Here is a 26,033-nt window from a genome sequence, read left to right on the forward strand (position 1 = left end):
AAACACTGACTGGTCCTCACACCTACAACCATTACAAAGTCCCCACTGTCATACCATTGTGATTCAAGTGCTTGGCAATTGTTACACACCTATAATGGTTTTCCTGCTGTCACATGACTGCTATTTGTGACTTTCCAGCTTTGGTGTAATTTTGTACACAAAAAGAATGGAAGGGTAGTAGTAAAAGTTATGGGAAAATAATATGGAATAAGAAAAATGGAATATAAGTATGAATATATTTATTTGTATTGAATTGTACGATACTCCAATACCACACCATTCACAGGATGATAGGTATAAACTATACAAAATAAAAAAACTTGATTTTTTTTTTAAAAAGATGCTATTGGTCATTGGCTAGCAACAGAGTAAATGTTCTGATGAGTGACAGTTGGCTGCAGCCTACACAAGAGTATTCTTTTTGCGGGAAGCAGTATTTGGCTCAGGTATTTATACTGTATAATTTCAGTCTTGAACCTTAGACTCTTGATAACAATCTTTTTTTCCCCAATATATATTTATTAAATTTTTCCATTAAAAAAAAAATACATTATCATATTTACAGATGAATCTACATCATAGAAGCTGGTAACTACAGGCCAGTTAGCTTGACATCAGTTATAGTTAAAATGATGGAGACTCTACTCAAAAAGATGATAAATCAGCACCTAAAAAACAATAACTTATTGGACCCAAACCAGTGTGGCTTTACTGAAGGCAAATCATGTCAGACTAATCTCATTGATTTCTTTGACTATGTCACAAAGGTGTTGGATCAAGGTGGTGCCGTGGATATTGCCTATCTGGACTTCAGCGAAGCCTTTGATACGGTTCCATATAAGGAGCAGATAGATAAATTAGTGAAGATTGGACTTAATCCCTGGATAGTTCAGTGGATTTCAAGCTGGTTGAAGCGTAGACATCAGAGAGTTATTGTTAATGGTGAGTATTCTGAGCAGAGACAGGTTACAAGCGGTGTGCCACAAGGGTCTGTTCTGGGTCCTATTCTTTTTAATATGTTTGTGAGTGACATAGGGGAAGGTTTGGTAGGGAAGGTTTGCCTATTTGCCGATGACTCTAAAGTGTGCAATAGGGTTGATATTCCTGGAGGGGTCTGTAATATGGTAAATGATTTAGCTTTACTAGATAAATGGTCAAAGCAATGGAAACTGCAGTTTAATGTTTCCAAATGTAAAACAATGCACTTGGGGAAAAGGAATCCTCAATCTGAGTATTGCATTGGCAGTTCTGTGTTAGCAAAAACTTCAGAAGAGAAGGATTTAGGGGTAGTGATTTCTGACAGTCTCAAAATGGGTGAGCAGTGTGGTCGGGCGGTAGGAAAAGCAAGTAGGATGCTTGGCTGCATAGTTAGAGGTATAACAAGCAGGAAGAGGGAGATTGTGATCCCCTTATATAGAGCGCTGGTGAGACCACATTTGGAGTACTGTGTTCAGTTCTGGAGACCTCACCTACAAAAAGATATTGACAAAATTGAACGGGTCCAAAGATGAGCTACAAGAATGGTGGAAGGTCTTAAGCATAAAACCTATCAGGAAAGACTTAATGAACTCAATCTGTATAGTCTGGAGAACAGAAGGAAAAGGGGGGACATGATCGAAACATTTAAATATGTCAAAGGGTTAAATAAGGTCCAGGAGGGAAGTGTTTTTAATAGGAAAGTGAACACAAGAACAAGGGGACACAATCTGAAGTTAGTTGGGGGAAAGATCAAAAGCAACATGAGAAAATATTATTTCACTGAAAGAGTAGTAGATCCTTGGAACAAACTTCCAGCAGATGTGGTTGGTAAATCCACAGTAACTGAATTTAAACATGCCTGAGATAAACATATATCCATCCTAAGATAAAATACAAAAAATAGTATAAGGGCAGACCAGATGGACCATGAGGTCTTTTTCTGCCGTCAGTCTTCTATGTTTCTATGTTTTCCTATCGATATTATCTTTTAATTGTTTTTAAATTAATATTTTATTTCAATGCTTCTTTTAAGTTTCTTTTTTTTGTCCATTGGTACCATTTTGTCCAGGTTTCATAATACAGTAGTCCGATTCTTTTCGATTATTAAGCTCCATTGTCAATCTGTCCATCTCTGCACAGTCGTATATTTTCTTCATGATCTCATTGTCTTCAGGTATTTGCGGATTTTTCCAGTTCTGTGCAAATACAATGCTTGCAGCTGTTGTAATATGCAAGCTTAAATATTTTACATTTTTAGAATAGGTACCTCTCATAATACCCAGTAGAAAAAATTCTGGCGTATATTCTATTTTTGTATTTGTTATTTGACACAACCAATTATTTATTTTTTTCCAATATTTTCTTGTCTCTGGACATAACCACCATAGGCGAAAGAAGGTGCCTTGAGTGTTATTACATTTCCAACACATTGGACTGTAATTTTTGTGCATTTTGGCTAGTCTTTTGGGTGGAAGATGCCAACGGTATAGCATTTTATATTGGTTTTCTTTATATATTGTGGATTTTGTTAATTTGATATTTCTCTTCCAAATCTGTTCCCATTCCTCTCTCTATATATATATTGTGGCCAATGTTTTTCACCCAGGCAATCATTGTACCTTTGACTATCTCCTCTGGTCTTTCATATTCCATTAGATATTTATATATTTTAGATATTGCTTTTTCTTCCGGGCCTGTCAATAGTTTGTCTAGTGGTTGGGTAGTTCTTTCTATACCTGATTGTTCCATATCCTTTTTATATCTAGATTTGATTTGTAGATATGTCCACCAATCTATATGTATGTTTTGTATTATTAATTATTCCCTGCTTTTGAGTTTACAGTTCATATCTAATATTTCTTTATATTTGATTTTTTTTGTCGTTTCTATTGTATTTGGGTATATTAGAGCTTCCATTGTGGATAGCCAATTTGGTATTTTTATATAATGTTTATGTCTTATCTCTTTCCATGTTTTAAGTAAAGATTGTCTGATTAGATGTCTATTAAAATATTTTGGTATTTTATCTCCTATGTCCCATAAGTAGGCATGCCAACCTTTCTCCAAATCATGGCCTTCCAATTGTAAAATTCGTTTATTATCAAGATTGATCCATTCTTTTATCCACATCAATGAAGCTGCTTTATAATACATTTTCCAATCTGGCATTCCGAATCCCCCTCTGTTTTTTATGTCTTGTAAATCTACTATCTTTATTCTCGATTTTTTACCTTGCCATATGAATTTGGATATTATTTTATTTAATTCCTTAAAAAATTTAGTTCAATTTTATTGTTATGGTTTGAAATAGATATAGAAATTTCGGAAGTATGCTCATTTTAATTGATGCTATTCTTCCCATCAATGACAATTGTAGGTTACTCCATTTTCCTAATTCTACTTTGGTTTGATTTACTAGTTTTATATAATTGTCTTCTTTTACTTTAACAATCTTAAGCTGGCCCTTGGACCATGATTCTTGTAAGGTTTTGTATAGTATAAAGGCAGACTAGATGGATCATGAGGTCTTTTTCTGCCATCAGTCTTCTATGTTTCTATGTTTGCAAAACAGGTTTTGCATGCAAAGCTTTGCTTTGGCTAGCATTGCTGGGGACATTTCTATTAGCTGAAAATAAAATTAACATAATGTGTAGTTTTCTGTGGAACTACATTGACATGGAGGGAGGTAAGCTGTGGGATGCCCCATGTTTTAGGTCCAGTATTCTTCAATATCAGACTGGCAGGAGTAGCCAACACTCCAGAAGATAGCCTCAAGATACAGAAGGATCTTGACAGACTTGAACATTGGGCGCTATCAAACAAAATAAAATTCAATGGTGAAAAAAGTAAGGTTCTATATTTAGGCAAGAAAAACAAAATGCACAGGTACAGTATATGTGGTAGCGTGCTCAGTAGTAGTAATTGTGAGAGGGATCTTGGAGTCCTAGTGGACAACCATTTAAATATGAGCCAGCAGTGTGTAGCAACTGCTAAAAAAGCCAACACAGTTCTAGGCTGCATTAACACAGGGATAGAATCAAGATCATGTGAAGTGTTAATACCACTTTATAATGCGTTGGTAAGGCCACACTTGGGATACTGCATTCAGTTTTGGTCGCCACGATGCAAAAAGGATGTTGAGGCTCCAGAAAAAGTACAGAGAAGAGCAACAAAGATGATGAGAGGACTGGAGGCTAAAACATATGAAGAACAGCTGCAGAAACTGGATATATTTAGTTTAATGAAAAGAAGGACCAGGGGAGACATGATAGCAGTGTTCCAATATCTCAGGGGTTGCCACATCTAAGAAGAAATCAACCTATTCTCCAAAGCACCTGAGGGTAGAACAAGAAGCAATGGGTGGAAACTAAACAAGGTGAGAAGCAATTTAGAGCTAAGGAGAAATTTCCTGAGAGTTCGAACAATTAATCAGTGGAACAACTTGCTTCCAGAACTTGCTTCCAACACTGGAAGTTTTAAAGAAGATTTTTGGATAACCATCTGTCTGAAGTAGTGTAGGGTTTCCTGCCCAAGAAGGGGGTTGGACTAGAAGACCTCCAAGGTCCCTTCCAACCCTTTGTCGTTGCTGTTGTTGTTGTTATAATTATAATTATTATTGTTTTAAGAGAATAACAGATAGTAGGGAATTAATGTCTTATATTTGCTAAGCTTAACACCCCCCCCCCAAAAAAGATACACCTTCATTTTGAAGATTCCACAAGAGCGAAGCTCATTTGGGGTTTCTGACCTGGAACACAGAATCCTTGGGCTGGAAGCAGTGATGGGCTCCTACGGATATGGTCAGGTATGCAGTACCAGTAGCAAAATTTTGATTTTTTTTTTCTTTTTTTCCCTTCTGGGCTCTGGGTATGCTATTCCCATTCCAGTAAAAGAGTTTAAATGTGTATAATTTTAGAAAAACTGTGTGTGTATGTGTGTACATACAATATAAAGTAGATAATCAGGGGTGGGCTACTGCCCCTACGGGGGAGAATGTAGTGGGGTAGTGAAAACGGAGCTCCACCCCAGAGTACCCAATGCATAAGCCACGCCCACAGTGTGGCAGTAAAAATTTTGGTAGCCCATTGCTGGCTGGAAGGTTTTCTAGTCTAACTCTCGGCTCAAGGAAGGAGAGACCTTATACCACCCCAATCAAATGGTTGTCTAGTCCATTTTTGAACATCTCCGGTGATGAAGCACCAACCAGCTCCAGGAAGGAAGCTATTCCATGGATCATCACAGATAATCCCCACTCTGTCAAGGACCTTGGGATACTAATAACTAAAGATCTAAGTGCCAAAGCCCACTGCAACAACATCGCTAAGAAGGCCTCAAGAGTTGTTAGACTAATCCTATGTAGCTTCTGCTCTGGAAATCTCACACTACTTACCAGAGCTTACAAAACTTTCGCCAGACCCATCCTCAAATACAGCTCATCTGTTTGGAACCCATATCGCATCTCAGACCCTTGAAAATGTTCAAAGATACTTCACAAGAAGAGCCCTTCATTGCTCCCTTCAAAACAGAATACCCTACGAAACTAGAATTACAATCCTGGGTCTTGAATGCTTAGAACTATGACACCTTAAACATGATCTAATTATTGCCCACAAGATCATATGCCTGTCAAAGTCTACTTCAGCTTCAACCACAACAACACAAGAGCACACAACAGATTCAAGCTTAATATTAACCGCTCCAAACTTGACTGCAAAATATATGACTTTAGTAATCGGGTTGTCGAAGCGTGGAACTCATTACCAAATTCTATAGTACCATCTCCTAACCCCCACATTTTACCCTTAGACTATCCATGGTTGACCTCTCCGGATTCCTAAGAGGTCAGTAAGGGGCGTACATGAGCGCACTAGAGTGCCTTCCGTCCCCTGTCCTATAGTCTCTCCTATATCTCATATTTCTTCTCTACTATATCCTCTATAACCTTCATTGTGTATTATTTGAATGAATGAATAAATAAATAAATAAATAAATAAATTTCAGGGTCGCTTCACTGTGCCTCTACACCCCCCCCCCGCACCTCACAGCGCCAAATAAACCTGCCACTTTTCCCAGCCCCGCAGTTCTACCCTCTCAGTCCCCAATAGGCGAAATCCCTGATGGTACTTTCGCTTTCTCCCCCACCTGTTGCGCACCTGGACACTTGCCAAGCAAATATAAGGAGACGGGAATACTTTTTTTCTATTGGTTGAGCTTGGCCAATCACCAGCCGGCTCTGGATTGCTGAACGGTTGATCAACAATCAACTGCCTTTTTTCTTTCTGTGCCACTTCCGCAATCCTGGGCACAGGTGGTGGATCGCCGTCAGGATGGCCCCGCGCCCCGCGCCCCTCCTGTTCCTGGTGTGGGTAGCGGTGGCATTCCCGGGGAGCAGCTGTGGTGAGTCTCTTTGGTGGGCGTCGGGGATTCCGCCCCTTTCTCCTGCTCAATCTCTTTTTCTCCCCCTCCCCGAAGGATTAAAGGGAATCTTGATTCGGTCCTCTTTCTAGTCCGCTCCCTTTTCCGACCTCAGAACTGGCCTTAAAGGCTGATTGGACTCTGTTGCCCCCCACCCCCAAGCACAGCGCCCCTGGGAACAGGGCAAGGGTCGCCCCTCCAAGGGGCAGTCAAGTCTACCTGGGCGACCCCACGCGCAGTTCTTTCCCTCTTTCAAAGTGGAGGCTGCCGGAAAGCAGCGTTTGCAGATCAGGTCGATTCACACACCCCTGGCTGCCTTCGCCACCCCAGCCCCTCCGCCTGGGTCGTCTTTCCTGCCTTTGGGGGTGGGGGTGGAGGGACTTTCTGGTTTTTTTCTCCCCCCTGACTTCTGGCGCTGGGAGGACCCGACCCGTGTCCCGGAACACTCGCGTATTATTTGCAGGCTTGGAGGTTGCAGTGTGAATGCTGCAGGGTCAGAGTCTAGAGAGAAACGGACCTTGGAATAAAAGGAGTGCCATAAAGATGTGCATTTGCTGCTCCTCGGCTCATAAAAGGAGAAATTCAGCATGTTGAGTTTCGTTGGTTCTCTATTTATGTTGCCTCCAAAGTGAAAACTCAGAAGAGGGGAAACACTTATCTTAAATTAAGTCTTTGGAAGGTGGGAGGTGTCTTCTTAGCTGAAATGATAAACATGGGGTGGGGGATAATACTCCCTCTTGGCTATGGAAGCAATGCCAAGCTTTCTGAGACAACCCAAGACAGGGATCTTGGGGTTTTGGTGGACAGCTCGATGAAGATGTCAACCCAATGCATAGCAGCAGTAAAAAAAAAAAAAGCATAATTCGGGGTTTTTGGCGTCAAGCTGTTACCAGGCAGCCTTCCTTTTCTCCGGGGGTTGTCCTGGCCTTTCGTGTGTTTTTTTGGTGCTTAACGGCGATCACTGACCTGGAGAGATGGTGATTTAATAGAGGAACTGCTTGTGTACCTGAGGGAGGTCGGCGGACCCACCAGGAAGCAGGGAAACCCCCTTTGCCAGCACACGAAGAATTGATCTTCAGATCGGCCTGAAGCTGTGACGCTCCGACTCCATTAAGGAATAAGTGAAGAGATTCCCTTTGATCGATCGTTGTTTGTGGATAATAGCAGATGAAAGACCCCCTGTTGTGTCCTTTGTATTGTTAAGGAAGAGTGCCAAAACCTTTGAGAAAAGCGGCGACTGCGATCCTTAATTGGCTGATGGCGGCAGAGAACAAACAAGACTAGGCAGATCGAGCAGATGTGATTTAAAACCTTATACCAACTGAACTTTTTCTGCTGGACTCTGTTTGTGACTTTGCAGTGAAAGATTGGAAACAACGTGTGATACACAACATTTGGGGGTGAGAAAGTTTTGGATGTCTTGATGGTAAGAGGAAGTTTTGAACAGATTAAGTGGATTAGAACGAACTGAGTCGGTGACAAGCCACAAAAATCGGAGGTTTTTATATACTTAATCTTTTTCCTTTTTTTTTTTACCCTCTCTTTCATCTCCTCCCCTCTGTCTAACCCCACTACTTCACCTCACTTTTGATTGCATATTGACTCTGCATTGTTGTTCCAGTTGTCAGAAAACAAACAAAAAATCTACAAACTTTGAACTTTGATTCCCTATTAACTCTACAACGCTGTTCTCTTACTGATAGACTGTCAGAGATTGTCAGAGACTTCCTTAATCATAGAGACTCTCAGAGACTGAACTGTGAACTGTGACTCAGCGCTATTGCATCAGCCCAAGAAGAGAGAAAAAGAAAAGGAAAGAAAAACATCCCTCAATATTATCTGCTCCTTATTAATTTCCTTCCCACTCCTGAATATTCCTGTCTACTGTTACTCTCCTTTTTCCAGTTACAGTTATCTTTCTTTTCTGAATACTCTATATGTGATTTGTTGCAATGTTGAGAATAACCCCTTGATTGTTTGATTTTTGAAAACATTCTACATTGATATATTGCCATTACATCTTTATACTGTCATTGATAATACTTTATACTGTTATATTATCATCACTACTAGAGATCTATTGAATCTATGAATTAATTGGATTACTGAGCTAGATTTACTTACGGATTTATATCTAAACTAATAATTTATTTATTTATTGACCTATATACATATATGCTGATGCGTTAACCTATTTACTTATTATATACTTATTTACCTATCTATCAATATAAACACTACAATTTGTCAAACAACTGTATTTAACTATTATAACTATTAATTATTATATATTAATTGAAAGTTATTTTTCATTACCTATTACTTACTCAACTCTTCTAACTTACCCTAACCTTCTTGAATACCCATATCTAGAACATTAATAATACTTATTAGATATTGATATAGAACTGTATATTGACATTTTTGAGTCTTAAGAATTGGATTATAGAGCCTATTATAATATTATTATAAGCTATCCTACTATAAGTTTACTATAAGTTATTCTATTAAGATTAATATAAATCAATAGTATCGAACATTTTGAGTATAAGCTAAACCCATATTTCTGTATCTCTTACTATACCCTGTCTGACTTTCCCATAAATATTCAAAATGTCATCTACTAATACAAATACAAGTACTAAAGCTTGGAAGAAGGCAGCACCTCAATCTTCAACTCCGACCATCCAGCGTAACTTAGAAAACTCTTCTACTGACAAAACATCAGCTGTACAATCAGACCAAGCTGCACCCATCACCCTAGCTTCCCTACAAGAGATAATGATTAATATGCAGAAATCAATGGATCGGAAGTATGAATTAATGATGGAAAATATGGGTGCAATGAAGGAAGAGATCAAGGAAGAGATCAAGAAAATTGACGATCGTGTTGGACATCTTGATGAGAAGATAGCGATGATGCATGGAACCCTCACAAAGAATGATGAAAAAATTCAAAAAATTGAGGAACAAAATGATAGAATGGAAACCAGGTTGCAATACGCAGAAAGTAGGACAGAATACATCAATACAAATCTGGAAGAGGCCATTTTAAATCTTGAGCTTGAAAAATCAGCATTCTTCTTGAGGTTCCAGAATATTAGCGAATCAAGTGAAGAGAACCTGCCTCAGATTATGTCAGAAATTCTTGCACCCATCACAAATAAAACCCCACAGGAAATGTATCAACAAATGGATGAAATTTACAGATTATCTACAAGTTACGCAAAAAGAAATCGCCTACCCAGGGAAGTACATATTAGATTCACTAAGCGTACTATAAGAGATGAAATCTACAATATGTCAAAGGAAAATCCTCCATCATATAAAGGAAAAGAGATCATAGTCCTTCGTCAAGTTCCTAGACGAGTGTGTGAAAAGCGAAAACCCTATCAAACCCTAGCTAATAAACTCAACAGAAACAAGATACCATTTAGATGGCTGACACCTGAGGGCATGCTTATCTCCTTAATTGACAAAAAATACAAAATAACTTCGATAGAAGATGCAAGGGACTTTTACGATCAAGTCATCAAAAAGGTAGATGAGGAATGTATTAGGGAGCAAGAATCAAAAGATAAATCTAGCCTGGATGAAATCAGCTCTGAAGACACTCTCGCAGATAAGGAAACTGGACTTAAATTAACGGAAGAATATGGCAGAGACGGCCCAACAACAAGATCTCAAGCGGAGGCGAGAAAGGAGAAAAGAAGAGAACCAGCAAACTAACTTACATCACAAAAAACCCTTACCGAATAATGAAATAAGACTATTCTCTATCAATATCAACGGCCTCAACTCTCCTAGTAAAAGGAAAAAAACATTCCATAAAATTGAACAACAAAAAGCAGATATAATCTGTCTCCAAGAAACGCATGTAAAAAAACAAGACCAATTAATCTTAAACCATCCCAAGCTTGGAGAAATCTTCTCATCCCTTGCTGAAGTCAAGAAAAGAGGAGTAGTACTATACATTAAACCTAAACTTAACCCTAAATTAATTTACACAGACGACAACGGACAGATATTAATAGTACAAATTACATCAGGAACAAAAAAAATACATATAATCGCAATTTATGCTCCCACAATAAATCAATCCACTTTTTATGCAAAGCTACATCAAAAAATCACAGAATTAAACTTAACAAATATAATAATAACAGGCGACTTCAATGCAATATTAGACAGGAAAAAGGATCATAAAAGCACTAAGCAAATGAAAAAGAGAAAACAACTACCGACAACTTTTGAACAACTTACAACTGAATTAGCACTAAAAGACATATGGCGTCACTTTAATCCAAACAATAGACAATATACTTTTTTCTCTTTTCCTCACAAGTCATGGTCCCGCATTGATATGGCCTGGGCGGATTTAGAATTTATCAATGAAGTAACAGACATATAAATACTTCCAAACTCCTGGGCAGATCACAACCCCATATTGTTAAAATGGAGAGATTCAACTAATAACCATTCAAGACGATGGACTATGAACCAAACAATATTTAAAGAAGAAAACTTTCAAAAAATGTTAAAACAACAATTGGGTGAGTTTCTCCAAATTAACAATGATGGTAACACTTCCACACAAAACCTATGGGACACAATGAAAGCTTATGTGCGAGGAACCTATATTGCATACCAAAACAAAAAGAAAAAACAGAAACAAAACAGCCTATCCACACTAAAAATAAAACTTCAGAACCTTGAAAAAACCCTACAAATGAAACCAGACAATGCCGAAATTTTAGGAGAATTGAATATTACAAAACATTACATAAACCTGCAAACTCAAGAAGAACTCTCACATAAATTAAGGATTGCTAAACAAAAGCACTTTGAATTTGCAAACAAACCTGGGCGATGGTTAGCCTCAAAACTCGCTCACCAAAAAGCAGATAAAATTATAGAGGCATTATATGATCATACAGATGCTTTAAAAACAACACTCAGCGATAAAAAACAAATAATTAAATCTTTCTTTGAGGAATTATATAAAAAAGATGACGTAAATGAACAATTAATAAATAATCTATTCAAGAACTTAGAAAATATAGAAAAAATAAATAAGGAAGATCAGGATATGCTAAATGTTCTATAAACAATTTCAAGAAATTCTGGAGCCTATAATGTTACCCCTTGTTAATGAAATTCTCGAGGGTTCAAAACTTCCTTCCTCCTGGAACAAGGCCTACATAACTTTAATACCTAAAGATACACAAAATAGAGCTCACATTCAAAATTATCGTCCAATATCCCTGCTTAACTCAGATTATAAAATCTTTGCATCCATCATAGCCGAAAGATTTAAACAAATATTAACTGTTAGAATACATACAGACCAAAATGGCTTCCTTCCGGCAAGAAACATAACAACAAACACAAGGATTATTTTGGACTCTTTAGAATACTACAATAAAAACATAGATAAACCAGTAGCATTCCTATTCGTAGATCTACAGAAAGCTTTTGATAGTTTATACTGGCAATTCTTTACAACACAAATAGCGTCAATGCAATTTGGTAATAAATTTACAGAACTCATTAAAACTATATACTCAATACAAACAGCCAAAATATTGATAAACAATGATATGACAGAAACAATAAGTATAAAAAAAGGAGTGAGGCAGGGCTGTCCCTTAGCCCCCCTAATTTTTATCTTTGCACTAGAAGTTCTACTAAATAAAATAAGACACAATAAGGAAATCCAAGGATTAAAAATTAAAAATGAACACTATAAACTTCAAGCTTTTGCTGACGACATGGTGTTCATTGTACAAGACCCCTTAAAATCTGCACCTATCCTAATTAATGAAATAAATAAATTTGGAGAGATTGCTGGATTAAAAATTAATAGAGAAAAAACAAAAATGATAACAAAAAATATGACAAAACAGCAGATATTGAAATTAGAAGAATCCACTAAAATAAAAACCGCCAAAAAAGTTAAATACTTAGGATTATGGATTACCGCAAATTGCAGCACTATCAAGAAAGACAATTACGATAAACTAATCAATGAAATGGACAAAGATTTTTGCAGATGGTCAAAACTCCCACTCTCTATAATGGGGAAAATTGCTGTAATTAAAAGCAATATACTTCCTAGATTTCTATACCTTTTCCAAACTGCACCCATTAAACTAAATAGGACCTTTTTCAAAAACGTACACAAAAAAATTCGCAAATTCATATGGACAAAAAAAAAGGCCAGGATAAAACTTAAGGACCTACAAGACCATAGGTCAAGGGGTGGATTTGGGTTACCAAACATGGAACTATACTACCATGCCTCAATTGTAAACTTACTGAAAGAATGGATAATACTTAAAAATTCTAGAATATTAACACTTGAAGGCTATGACCTCCAATCCGGGTGGCACAAGTTTCTGATGACAGACATAGATAAAATACCAACATATTTCAGATCACACTACATCTGAAAAACCTTAATTAACACCTGGCACTTCATTAAAAAAACCCACTACCTCTGCATCCCAAAATGGATTTCACCAACAGAAGCCATTATATACCCGAATGCATTAACCCCTGATAAAATTATAACATACGACCAACTACTAAACGAAAATAATGAGCTAATCCCTAAGCAAAAACTCATGGAAAAAGGTATTAAAGTAGATTGGCTACACTACCTACAAATAAAATCAAAATATAATGAAGATAAGAACAAATCAGACTTCCAAAAAAATAACCCCCTCGATAAAATAATTTTTGGTCCACAAAAAAAGCAAATATCAAATATATACAATATCCTCCTTCAACACGATACTGTTGAAGAAATAGTTAAAGGATCTATGATAGCGTGGTCACAAAACTTTGGGTACACAATTTATTTAAACGAATGGGAAAAAATTTGGACTGCTAACTATAAACTAACGATGGCAACCGCATATAAGGAAAACCATTATAAAATGTTCTACAGATGGCACTTGCCACCTGCTAGACTTGCAAAAATGTATCCAAATCTATCACCATTATGTTGGAAATGCAGAGAAAAACCAGGTACATATTACCACATCTGGTGGACATGTGAAACCACCCAAAAATATTGGGAAAAAATTAAAACTATACTAGAACAAATTACTTCTCAGACTATCCATGCGAAACCCGAACTATTTCTACTAGGAATCACAAGACAAAATTTTAGTAAAGAAAACAGATATATTATAATCCATATTATTACAGCCGCACGGATTTTATATGCACAATTTTGGAAGCAAGAAAAAACCCCAACTACTCTATCACTCTTGATTAAAATAATGGAATGCGCAGAAATGTCCAAACTAACAATGGAACTGCAAAACAAAGATGAGACAGATTTCTACAAAGCTTGGGATAAATGGTATCTCTGGTTAAAAAAAAGGAATTATCTAAAAATTACTCATCAAGAAAAATATCCAACAAAAACAACCTGAAAAAATAGCAATTTACATCACAAATCATAACATCAAACTGAAACAACAAACTGTAAACATCGATCGACACGAACTCCAACTTTACAAAGAAAATAAACCCCTAAATCAATTATACATATTGGCACTAAAAACTACATTCAAAACATATCGATAAAGCCTTAGGGTAAAACACACCAACTACGAGCTCAAACTACAGGCCGCAAATCATGAAAGACCCAGCTCTAACGCTGGTTTTCGCTTCTCTATCCCCCCCTCCTTCTTTTCCCTATCCCCCTTCCTTCTATATCTACTTCCCTCCCTTCACAACTCCCTTCTCCCACTCCCCAATTACTACATAAGTAGAGTGTAAAAATGTACAATATGCATATCTCTTTTGTCTTTTTGTATTTGGTTTTTATTGTATATATTTAATAAATTTATTTCTTAAAAAAAAAAAAAAGCATAATTCCATTCTTGGCATGATTAGGAAGGGAATAGAAAATAGGTCAGCAAGTGTTGTGTTGCCTCTGTACAAATCAATGGTGAGACCACAATTGGAGTACTGTGTACAGTTCTGGTCACCTCAACTCAAGACGGATATAATGGTACTGAAAAAGGGCAACAAGAATGATCAAGGAAATGGAGCACCTCCCTGAAGAAACCAGGTTGCAACGCCTTTGTTAAGTCTGTAAAAAGAAATTCTGTAAAAATACTGTCTCTGTCAATTTAAAATGTGAATAAATCAAGGTCGCGTCTGATTGGTTAAGACGCGCGGCCGTTTCTTTTAGGCGCGAGCCTTTAAAGTATAAATAGGGCTGTTTTGACACTGACAGCCAGACGCGTTCCTTGCTGAAGTCACTTGCAAGAGAGCTGAATAAACGGAACCGTCTTTAAGGATTCCTGTGTGGTCTGCTTCATTTCACTGGCGACGAGAGAACGACGAATCCACGTGTCAAGCATGAATAACCTCCAGATCGGCCGGGCTCCCGACTACTTCGACCCCGAAAAGTCATCATGGGACGCCTACATGGCAAAATTCGAGATTTTCCTCGAAGCTGCAGGAATGGGAGAAGCCGAAGCCGACAGGAAGCGGGCGATTTTTCTCAATTATTGCGGTACAGAAATTTTTGACCTCGTCCAAACGTTGACCGACCCGCTCCCGGCTAAAGCTGTTCCGTGGGACGACCTTCAAGAAAGACTCGCCAATCACTTTAAGCCAACAAAACCTGCCGTAGTCTACAGACACCAATTTTCCAGAATGACACAACGTGAGTCGGAATCCATAAACCAATTCGCCATTGCAAGAGAGCTGAATAAACGGAACCGTCTTTAAGGATTCCTGTGTGGTCTGCTTCATTTCAGCCTTGGTCTCTTCAGCCTTGAAAGGTGGTGTTTAAGGGGTGACTTGATTGAAGTGTATAAAATCATGCATGGGATAGAAAAGGTGGATAGAGAAAAAATCTTTTCTCTATCACGCAATACTAGGACGAGGGGGCACTCCCTAAAGCTCATAGGTAAATAAGTGAGGACAAATAAAGGGAAATATTTCTTCACCCAGAGGGTCCTTGGTTTATGGAATTCACTTCCAGAAGAGGTCGTGACAGCTGTCAGCCTGGATAGTTTCAAGGCAGGATTAGACAGATTCAGGGATGCCAAGTGTATCGGTGGTTATTGAAATGGATGTCCAAGTGCCGCCTTTATGTTGGTTGAGGCAGGCAGGATTCCCTTGGGCCCCATTGTCGCCAGTGTTATGTTCTGGAAGTAATTCACCAGCTGTGCTAAAAGGAACACAAGTTTATTACAATACAAGTAAGAAGCATGCAACAAACCACGATGATGCTCTATAGGCACCTATACTAAATGAGGTAGCCAATCGTGTTCAGTCAAGGGTGTGGCTAGCAAATGAGAGCTGAGGTTGGCTAATTATTCACACCCTAGGACAGGGGTAGGCAAAGTTGGCTCTTCTATGACTTGTGGACTTCAACTCCCAGAATTCCTGAGCTAATCATGCTAGCTCAGGAATTCTGGAAGTTGAAGTCCACATGTCATAGAAGAGCCAACTTTGCCTACCCTGCCCTAGGACATTACACAAATTTCCCCCCATTCTGTTAAGCTTACTGAGTGACCAAAATTTTGGGCCCAAACAATCATGTTGCCTTTAACTTCTTCATCCAGCAGTTCCTATTGTAGTAAGAAATTATATAGTTTCAATATTATTTGTTTATCTGCACCCATTAGAGGTTTGTCTAGACTCTAGTGTACTTGTTTTTTGAAAACCATATTTTACCTTATCTTTATTATATCTCGATTGAATCTGAAAATAGTGATACCAGTCCAAATTTATAGCTTTTTCTTGAAGTATTTCTTTTGAAATTAATTGGTCTTTTTCATCCATTAATAGGTCATATGTAATAATTTTGGTTGGAACTAAGGTGTTTGGATGAAATATGTTGGAGCGAACCATTTGGGCATTTGAATGTAATGGTACTTTCTTATTTGGGTCCTTACTCTAGTAAAGTTTTTCTAAAGTAGTGTTGTTTGAAATGTGAGTACTTTTTATCTTTATCCCTGAAAAGGAAAGCATGCCAGCCCATGTGTAGATCCGAGCCTTCGAGAGTTAAAATTCTTCTGTCTCTAAGAAGGATCCATTCCCTCAACCAGGTTGGAGCTGCTGCTTTGTAATATATTTCCCAGTGAGGACGTCCCAGTCCACCTCTCACCCTGTGGTCTTGCATTAATTTTAATTTTATTCTTGCTTTCCTTTTCAGCCAGAGAACTTGTGTATTATTCTGTTTAAGTCAGTGAAGAAAATTTTATTTAATTTGATTGGAAGAGTCTGAAAAAGAAATAATATTTTTGGAAGAATATTTATTTTTACGACAGCTACTCTGCCCATCAGAGAAAGCTGGAGTCTGGATCATAATTCTAGATCCGTAGCTATTTTCTGGATTTGAATATTATAATTGTCCTTTTTAAGAGAATTACTTCTTGCGGAAATTGTAATTCCTAGATATTTTACTATTTTAACTATTCTAAGACCTAATTGCGTTTCTAAACTAGCACTTTGATTGGGAGTCATATTTTGGGTTATTGTCTTTGTTTTGGCCTTGTTAATTTTTAAGCCAGCCACTTTGCCATTTTTTTCAATCTCATTGGTTAAGTTTAAAGCAGATTCTACTGTGTCCTTTGGACGAGTGTAGACAATGGGGAAGCCAGCTTCACTTAACAACTGTGTTACTAACTTAACAATCTCAGTGATTCACTTAACAACGATGGCAAGAAAAGTCGTAAAATGGGGCAAAACTCACTGAACAAAAATTTCGCTTAACAGAAATGTTCATCTTAATTCGGATCGTAAGTCGAGGATTATCTGTACCGGGCTAGAAACCAGGAGTGAGTTCAAGTCCCACCTCGTCTCCTCCTGTGGGAGGAAAAGGAAGGAGTAGCAACTTTGACATGAGAGCATCTGCAAAGGGAGGGATACAGCTGGCTACTCGGTTTTGACCACCAAGCTCTGGGGCAAGAATTAAAAGTCCTGTTTGAATGACAAATTTAATTTCCTCAAAAGGATCTCCGTGCCTTTGTTGATGGATGGACCGTGTGTACGGATGAGGCTGGTGTGTGTGTGTGTGTGTGTGTGTGTGTCAGAGGAAGGCACCTATGTGGAGATAGGACCCAGGTGTGGGTGTAATGGACGTGAGAGTGAGGAATATGAATTCTGAAAAACATCCACTCTCCAGGACGACCGTATTCTCCTTTATTGGGGCCCTCTGGATGCTAAGCAGGGCCACAGCTGTGGGGTCCTTGGTCGCTCTCTGAGCCTGGTGGCTTTCCTGCAGACGGTTCATTACCAGGTAGTCCTCGAATTATGAACACAATTGAGCCCAATATTGATGTTGTTGATACTTGTTATTAAATGAGGTTGTGCCATTTTACACCTTTTTTTGGACAGAGTTGTTAAATGAATCATTGCAGTTGTTAAGATAGTAACCCAGTTGTAAGGCGAATAGCAATAGCATTTAGACTTATATACCGGCTTCACAGAGCTTTTACAGCCCACTCTAAGCGGTTTCCAGAATCAGCCTCTTTCCCCCAACAATCTGGGTCCTCATTTTACCCACCTGAAAAGGATGGAAGGCTGAGTCAACCTTGAGCCGGTGGCGAGATTTGAACCGCTGAACTACAGCTAGCAGTTAGCAGAATCAGTTAGTTGAAGTAGCCTGTAGTGCTGCACTCTAACCACTGCGCCACCCCGGCTCCCCTTGACTTTGCTTGTCAGGTGGTCACAAGAGCAAATCACGTGACCCCAGGACACTGCAGTCATCATAAATACGAGTCCTATGAATTTTGATACTGTGATCATGGGGATGCGGCAACAATGGTCATTAGGGTGAAACGGTCATAAGCAACAGTCATAATGGTGAAAAATGGTCATGTCATTTTTTTCAGGGCCGTTGTAACTTTGAATGGTCATTAAGTGAACTGTTGTAAGTAGAGGAGTGCCTGTGCTTGAAGCAAAGGTGACATTTACTGGTAGTCCATGATTTGGAAACGTTTTTTAGTGACTAATATTACAACCGCACTGAAAAAATGGCTTATGACCATTTTTCACACTTATGACTGTTGCAGCATCCCCATGGACGCACAATCAAAGTTCAGACTTCCTTGGTAAATGGTTCATATTTATGACGGTTGCAGAATCCTGGGATCACGTGGTCACCTCTTGCGACCTTCTGACACGCAGTCAATGGGGAAGCCAAATTCGCTTAACGACCATGTTACTAATTTAATAGTTAGAGTGACTCACTTAACTGCAGTGCCCAGAAAGGTAATAAAATGGGGCAAAAATCTCTTAACAAATGTCTCGCTTAGCAGTGGAAATTTTGGGCTCAATGGTGGCCATAAGTGGAGGACTACCTGTATTCAAGAGGAAGGCACTGGCAGGCACAAGTGTCGAAGGCACCCACACATTCTTGTTTTGAAGCACTTTCTTCTTGTACAGGAAGTCCTTGACTTACAACAGTTCACTTAGTGACCATTCAAAGTTACAATGGCACTGAAAAAAGTGATTTGTGACCATTTTTTCACACTATGACTATTGTGGTATCGGCAGCATGTATAGATAAAAGTAATGCAGAAGAGAGAAAGAATTTCTCGTCCTCCGCAGCCGTCAATATTGCCTCCTCTCCCTCCATTTAATGGAGAGTTTGAGTTGCTGGTGACTGGATGGTTAGTGGGGAATTCTGGGAGCTGAAGTCCACACCTCCTAAATGTCCATGGAGATTCTCAGAGAAATTGAAGTCTGAGCAACAAGGAAGGTAAAATCCTTTGTTATTTCCAACTTCCCCAAACAGGAAGCAGTTGGACAAGCCCTCTTCTCCTTCTACAAAGGCCTGTAACCCCTCCCCCCTCCTAAAACTCACCCAGTCTCTCTAGAACCCATAAGAGATGAGTCCATGGGCTGTGTGTGGGCCACACTTTTGGTCACTCTGCCCTACCAGATTAACTCCCTTTTCCAAATTCAGACCTAAAACCCCATTGTAATTTTTTATTTTCTGTTACAATAGCTATGCTCTCCCCTCCTCCAGGTCCTCCTCTCCCCTCTTCTCTTTCCCTCCTCCTCTTCTCCACTTCCCTTCTTCCTTCTCTCTGCTCCTTCCCTCCCCTCCCTCCTCCTCTTTCTCCTCTCTCCTTCCCCCTCTTCTCCCACTCCTTCCCCCTCCTTTCTTCCTCTCTAGTCCTCCTCCTCCTCCTTTCCTTTCCCCTCCCTCCCCTTCTCTTCTCCTCTTCCCCACTCCCTCCATCTCTCTCCTCCTCTCTATACCTCTTCCTTCTCCCCTCTCCCTTCAACCCCTTCTCTTCTCCTCCTCTCCCCTCAGTGCATCTCTCCTCCTCTCCATCCATTTTCCTTCTCCTCTTACTCCTCTCCTCCCCTCATTTTCTTTCCTCCTCTCCCTTCCTCCCCTTTGCCTTCTTCACTCCTCCCCTTCTCTGCTCCTCTCCTCCTCCACTCTAGTCTTCCTTCTCCTCTCAGCTTCTCATCTCCTCTCCCTGTCTTCTCCTCCATTTGTTTGTTTGTTTATTTATTTCGATTTATAAGCCACCCTCTTCTGATGGACTCAAGGCAGGTTACAACAATAAAACCAAGTACAAAGTTTAAATGGGCAAAGCCAAGTTTTTAAAGCCTTTTGAAAGGCCAGGAGGATGGGGGCAGTGCAAATCTCTGGGGAGAGTGGATTCCAGAGGAACAGGGCGGCCACCGAGAAGGCCCTTCCCTGCAGTCCTTGGACATTGCTCGGCTGGCGGGACCTGGAGAAGGCGGACTCTGTGCAATCTAATGAGTCGCTGGGATGTGTGAGGCAGAAGATGGTCCCGTAAATAATCTCCCCTCCATCCCCTCCTCCTCTCTACTCTCCCTCTTCCTCTCTTCTCCTTTTGTCTCCACTCTTCCTCTCCCCCTCCTCCTCTCTAGTTCTCCTCTCCACTTCTTCCTTCCCCTCCTCTCCCCTCCCCTCCCCTCCTCTTTTCCTGTATGGTTGATCTGTTGATTGCACGTGGGGCACCTCTTCCTCCGCCTGCGACTTCAGGAGAGCGGAGCGGCGCTTGAGGATGGCGGCCAGGATGGCTCTGCGCCCTGCGCCCCTCTGGCTCCCGGTGATGGTGGCGGTGTCTCTGCTACGGGGGAGCTGCCTTGGTGAGTCCTTTGGGGGGGCTCCGGTCCCTTTTCCTTCCAGGGAATCTTCCTCTCTCGCTCGTCCCCAGAAAGTTTAATCCCAGAAATAGAAACCCGATTCAGTCCTCTTTCGAGTCCGCTCCCCCTCCCCCTCCGGCCACCGTTTGATTAGGTCCCACAGCGTTGATGGGACTCTGCTGCCCCTCCCCCAGGAGAGCCCCTCTGGGGACAGGAGGAAGGTCAATCCCCGGGTGTCAGTCAAGTCTATCTGGGCGCCCCAAGCGCAGTTCTTTCCCTCCCCCAATGTGAAGGTTGTCGGAAAGCGGCGTTTGCAGGTGATCAGGTCAGATGAAGAACTTCCTGGCTGCCTTCGCCCAAGCCCTCTGCCTGGGTCCCCTTTCCCGCCTTGGGAGGGGCTATGGGGCTTCTGGTGCTGGAAGAACCTGGATGGTTTCTCTAATCGGATCCGTGTCTTGGCAGATGCTGGTGTAGTGGATCAGTCCGGGCTAAAGTCCTGTGAATACAAGAGTCTGGAGAGAAGGGCTTCTTAATAATCTTCCTCAAGATCCCTCCTTCCTGATTGTTACTTTCTCCTGATCCCCCCCATCACTTGGTCCTAAATGAACCCCAATATCTCCAGAGCTTTTTTGGGGATGGGGCAGGCAGAGATTTGCCCCCCAAGAGTTTCCATGAAATGAGCCGCTTGGTTGGACACAGACAGGCCCAAACTCACCAGCCCTTCCTGACTGGAGGCACATTCAGGATTGTGAGGATGCCAAACCTATGCAAACCTGTGTTACAGTCACACGTGTCATTTCTGACTTGAGGAGGATTCAGGATTGTGAGTTACATTCACACGTTTCTCCTCTCAGGCAGACTTCAGCCTTGCTCATTGCTCAGCCCCACAAGGGAAAGAAGCGGGTTCTGGATCACGGAGGGTCCAATCTGATCCATTTGGATTCTGAAATCTCCCCAGAGCAGGAAGTGGATCTGGGGATCCCCAAAGGTTCTGAGCAGCCCCTGGGATTGTGGGGAGGAGCAGGAAGGAGGAGGCCCAGGCCTTTGCCTTGAACTGGGAAGGACTGGGGGACCATACTGGAGGGAATGGGCAGAGGGACTGTTTATTTCCTGTGTAGACGCAGGTTCTGACCAAATAAGTCCTGTGAATGATCCTGAAAGTGATCTTTAAAATATTTAATGCTCTGGAAGGATTTTTGCCCTGAAGAGCTTTCAGAATAGACACCAACAAAGGGGCCTTGGAGATTTCCCAGGCGTTTCTGGGGTGAGGGGAATTCTGGGAGTTGTAGTCCACACTGAAGCCCAAGTGGCTGAGTTAGAGAAACTCTCAGTTAAGACTTGAAAGTGGCTGGTGGATAATTGAGATGACCGACAACTTCTGCACCAGAGACAAATTCCTTGTTTGTCCAATAAAGAATTCTATTCTGTTCCATTTTATATCCTATTTTATTCTTATTCCTATACACACCGTCCTCCCAAGTTGGCTGACAAAGTTCAGGATCAGCTTCAAAACAGGAAAAGTGTCAGAGAAATTGAGATTCAGAATAAATCTGGTGCCTTTCTTGCACCTGGGAATTATGGCTTCTGACCCTAATTGGGTGGCTGGAATTCTTCATTTATTCTCTCTTGGGATAATCACAGGTTTTCTGTGGCACAGCAAGAGCACCAGCACTTAGACTTATATATCTCCCCAACTTGCAACCATAACTGACCCCAGAATTTATGTTGCTAAGTGAGAAATTTGTGCGTTTTGCCTCAATTTATGACATTTGTTAAGGAAATCACTGTAGTTGTTAAACTTGTAACATGGTTTGTAAGTGAATCTGCTTCTCCATTGAATGGTTGTCAGAAGTTGCAAAAGGAGATCACATGATCCCCAAGACACTGTGACCGTGATAAATATAATTGATCATGTGAAGAACATGGAGATGCTACAGTGGTCGTAAGTGTGAGAAATCACCATCAGTTAGTTTTTTCACTGATGTCATAACGTTAAACAGTCACTAAATGAACTTTTGGAAGTAGAGGACGACCTGTAGTCCACTTCATAGTGTTTTTAAGGCCACTCAAAGCTCTTCGAAATTTCAGCCTTTGGCCCCAACAATCTGAGTCCTCATTTTACCAGAAGGAATCGACCTTGAGCAGGTCAGGATTGAACTCCCAGCTATGGGCAGAATTAGCCTGCAATGCTGCATTCTAACCAGTGGGCCTCCATGGCTCAAGGTGTGGGGTTCAGCCCCACTGAGTCCTGGGTTCAAAGCCAAGTCCTGTTCGGATTCCTGAACTCTGGGATGGGAGGGGGAATTTCCCAGTCGGGGGGTGGGGGTGAGGGGGAAAATGCTCCCTTCGCTCCCCCCTTTGCCTCCCCATAACTCATAGGGAAAGAGTTTGGGTTTCCTGTAAGGATCCCACGGCCTCTGGTCTCACCCCAATTCCCCCCTCCCTCCCCCTATTTTATAAAATCCCCCCCTCAAATCTGCACCTATTCACAATCCATGTTGGGTCTCACTGAAGTCAGAATGTTATTTTCTTTCTCTTGGGGGGACCAGATGGGGATGGAGCCCCCCTTCTTCCTGTGGGCCCCCTGCAGCCTCTCTGGGACAGAGACTGAGCAAGGCAGAAGGGGGAGGGGGGAGGGAGGCCTTGCTGGAAGGGGGGAAGAATTGGAGGGAAGCACATAATATTTGGGGATCCTGCTCTCTCTGTCTCTGCTTTCCCTTCCTTTCCTCTCTGCCCCCCAACCTCTCTGCCCCCTCCACCTCTCTGCCCCCCAACCTCTCTGGCCCCCCAACCTCTCTGCCCCCTTCACCTCTCTGCCCCCCAACCTCTCTGCCTACCCAACCTCTCTGCCCCCCGACCTCTCTGCCCCCCGACCTCTCTGCCCCCCCAACCTCTCTGCCCCCTCAACCTCTCTGCCCCCCCCAACCTCTCTGCCCCCTCAACCTCTCTGCCCCCCCAACCTCTCTGGCCCCCCAACCTCTCTGCCCCCTCAACCTCTCTGCCCCCTCAACCTCTCTGGCCCCCCAACCTCTCTGCCCCCTCAACCTCTCTGCCCTCTCAACCTCTCTGCCCCCCAACCTCTCTGCCCCCCCAACCTCTCTGCCCCCTCAACCTCTCTGCCCCCCAACCTCTCTGGCCCCTTCATTTTCTCTTCTTCTTCCTCCTTCTTTCCAGACCTGGGAATGGGGCCTTCCGTGCCCCATAGAGCATCAGGGTCCTTGACTGAAGCCCCCTAACTCTGCCCCTCTGGGTCCCTTCCAGGTGCCTCCTCCCACTCCATGAAGTATTTCGTCACCTCCATCTCGGAGCCCAGTCAGGGGCTGCCCCACTTTGTCGAAATGGGGTTTCTGGATGGTCACGTCTTTGTTCACTACGACAGCCACAGCCGGAAGGAGCAGCCTCGAGTCTCCTGGATGGAGAAGGTGGGGAAGGAGGATCCCCAATACTGGGACAGAGAGACCCGGAGAGCTCGTGTCACTGAGCAGGTGTTCAGACATCACCTGGAGACTCTGAGGAATCGCTACAACCAGAGCGAAGGTGAGTGATGGGTGGGGTGGCTCCTCCGGCCCCATATTCCCCTTCCCCGGAACCAGAGGGGGGAGAAAGGGGGGGTCCCTTCAAAGGGAAAGGCTACACCTTTTAAAAAGTATTTCTTTTAATTTTTATTCTTTTTTAAAAATCCATATAAATTGTCCTTGCCACTATAGCTGACATGTTCTGTCAATTGCAGTTAATGAAAACTTGCTTAAATTTATCCGTCTGTCTTTCTGAATGTTGATATTGATGTAAACTGAGATAAAGAGACTGAAATCTCCCCTCCCCCCCATGAAAGTTGGAGGGTCTGACCTCAGTGTGTCTCCTGCTGTGGGGGAGGAAGGGAATCAGAGGTCTCCCCCCACCAAAAGGCAGTGGATCCTAATTAAATTATACAGCAAGGAGGTCCTCATCCTTTTCTCTGTTTCCACCACAGAGAAATAAGGGATCAAGTGCAGATCCACCTGGGATGACCAGATCCCTTCACCCCCTTTTTGGAGGGACGAGAGGGCTCCCCAAAGGCCGGGAGGTTCTGATCACCCCCCCAGTTGGAAGGAGGGGCCAGGAAGACCCAAATGGGGTGGGGGCTCTTGAGGGAGGGGCACAGGGCCAGGATCCTCCCAATCTTGAGAGGGAAAGACAGAGAAGAAAGGATCCTCCATTTCGGGCCCTTCCAGAGTCTCTCAGAGCCTTCGTGGCTTCCCATCCTTGGTCCCTCAGGCTGAACTCCTGCCCTGCGCTCTTGGTGGGGCTGCCCTGGAGGGGGGGAGGCCTTCTTCAGCAGCCCCCCCTTCTGCCATCTTTGGGGGACAAGATTCACCTTCAAGGAACCTTGTTTGGGGGCAGGGGCTGAAAACACCTGTGGGTCTAGTGGGAGCCTCCTTTCCAGGCTAAAGAGCCCCAAATGTCCCAACCTTTCCTCAAAGGGAGGCTGCTTCCCCCCTCCCCTCACCTGAGTCGCCTCCTCTGGACCTTCTCCAGCTCCCTCCTCTCCTTTTGGGGGTCTCTGGGCCACAACTGCTCCCAGTATTCCAGATGTGGTTGCTCTGCCTTGATTCATGTAAAGGCTTTGGGACATCAGCCTCTCTTGGGTTCTCAATACAATTTTAATGATACCTTCTTTGCCTTTTAAACATTTGAATATAATTTGCATTAAACCTTTTGAAAAAAAAGATAAAAACTAGTAGAAGGTAACATAGCAAAAGGAAACTGATCAAAGAAAATCAGGGAATCTCCTCTCTAGGGAAGGATCAGGCTGGAGCTCATGAGGATCTTCCTCTTCCTCCAAAGGGAAGATCTCTGGCTGAGCAGAAGATGCAGAGAAAGGATCCCCTCCCCCGACATTCCTGGGTGGGGAAAGGGAGGGAAAAGGCTGGTCAGTTAGTTCAAGTGTACCTCCAGGTGATTTTTCCCTTAGATTTAAGAGTTCCTGGCGTCCTCCCTCCCTCTCAAGCTCAAACGGGAGTGAAAACATTTCAGGATTTCTTTTTAGTTTTTTTTCAAACATTCAGTTTTCTTTTAAATCCAAAAATCTGGTCACTTGAAGTCTAAATATCTTCTCCAGGGCCTTGCAAAGACTGTGGACTTCAAGCTCATTTAAAAGGCCAATAACCCTTCAGGTGTCCAGATCAGACTGGGTCACTTGCTGCTGTTGCTGAGGAAAATATTCTTTTGTGGCCCTTCAAGGCTTCATTCCCACATTGCACTAAACCATGGTTTGTTTCTGGTTAGACCAAAGTGGGAACCACCTCTTGTGACTTGATACTATTTGTGAACACAGACCAAGATTTATGGTCACAGGGATCCCTGCAAGCTTTTAGGTCGATCAGTCATATCCTCTTTGAGACCACAAGATTCTCAGTCCCTGTTTGCAGCCGCAGATCCAGGCTCCTATTCCCTCTCTGGGATCCCTTCCTTTCCCCCCAGAGGAACAGCAGAGAGAAAGATGGAAGGATCTCCGTCCCTCTGTTTCTTTTCCCCCTCCTCCTTCT

At 41.9% G+C, this 26,033-nt stretch overlaps 1 protein-coding gene across 2 annotated transcripts in view; it reads left to right on the plus strand.

Moving 5' to 3' along the window:
- The first annotated feature begins 6,263 nt into the window (after positions 1-6,263).
- Positions 6,264-26,033, plus strand: part of LOC139159725 (major histocompatibility complex class I-related gene protein-like) — a 32,254-nt gene continuing 12,484 nt past the window's right edge. Inside the window, exons 1-2 of one of the 2 annotated variants that reach the window (XM_070737082.1) lie at positions 6,264-6,375; positions 23,770-24,045. In XM_070737082.1, the coding sequence (XP_070593183.1) occupies positions 6,306-6,375; positions 23,770-24,045 (346 nt within the window). In that variant the 5' untranslated portion in view covers positions 6,264-6,305. Of the gene's footprint in view, positions 6,376-20,289; positions 20,512-23,769; positions 24,046-26,033 lie in introns of those variants that run through there. The other variant, XM_070737081.1, reaches the window with a different exon arrangement.

The sequence above is a fragment of the Erythrolamprus reginae genome, chromosome 2 (assembly GCF_031021105.1).
Source record: "Erythrolamprus reginae isolate rEryReg1 chromosome 2, rEryReg1.hap1, whole genome shotgun sequence".
NCBI classification, from domain to species: Eukaryota; Metazoa; Chordata; class Lepidosauria; order Squamata; family Dipsadidae; genus Erythrolamprus; species Erythrolamprus reginae.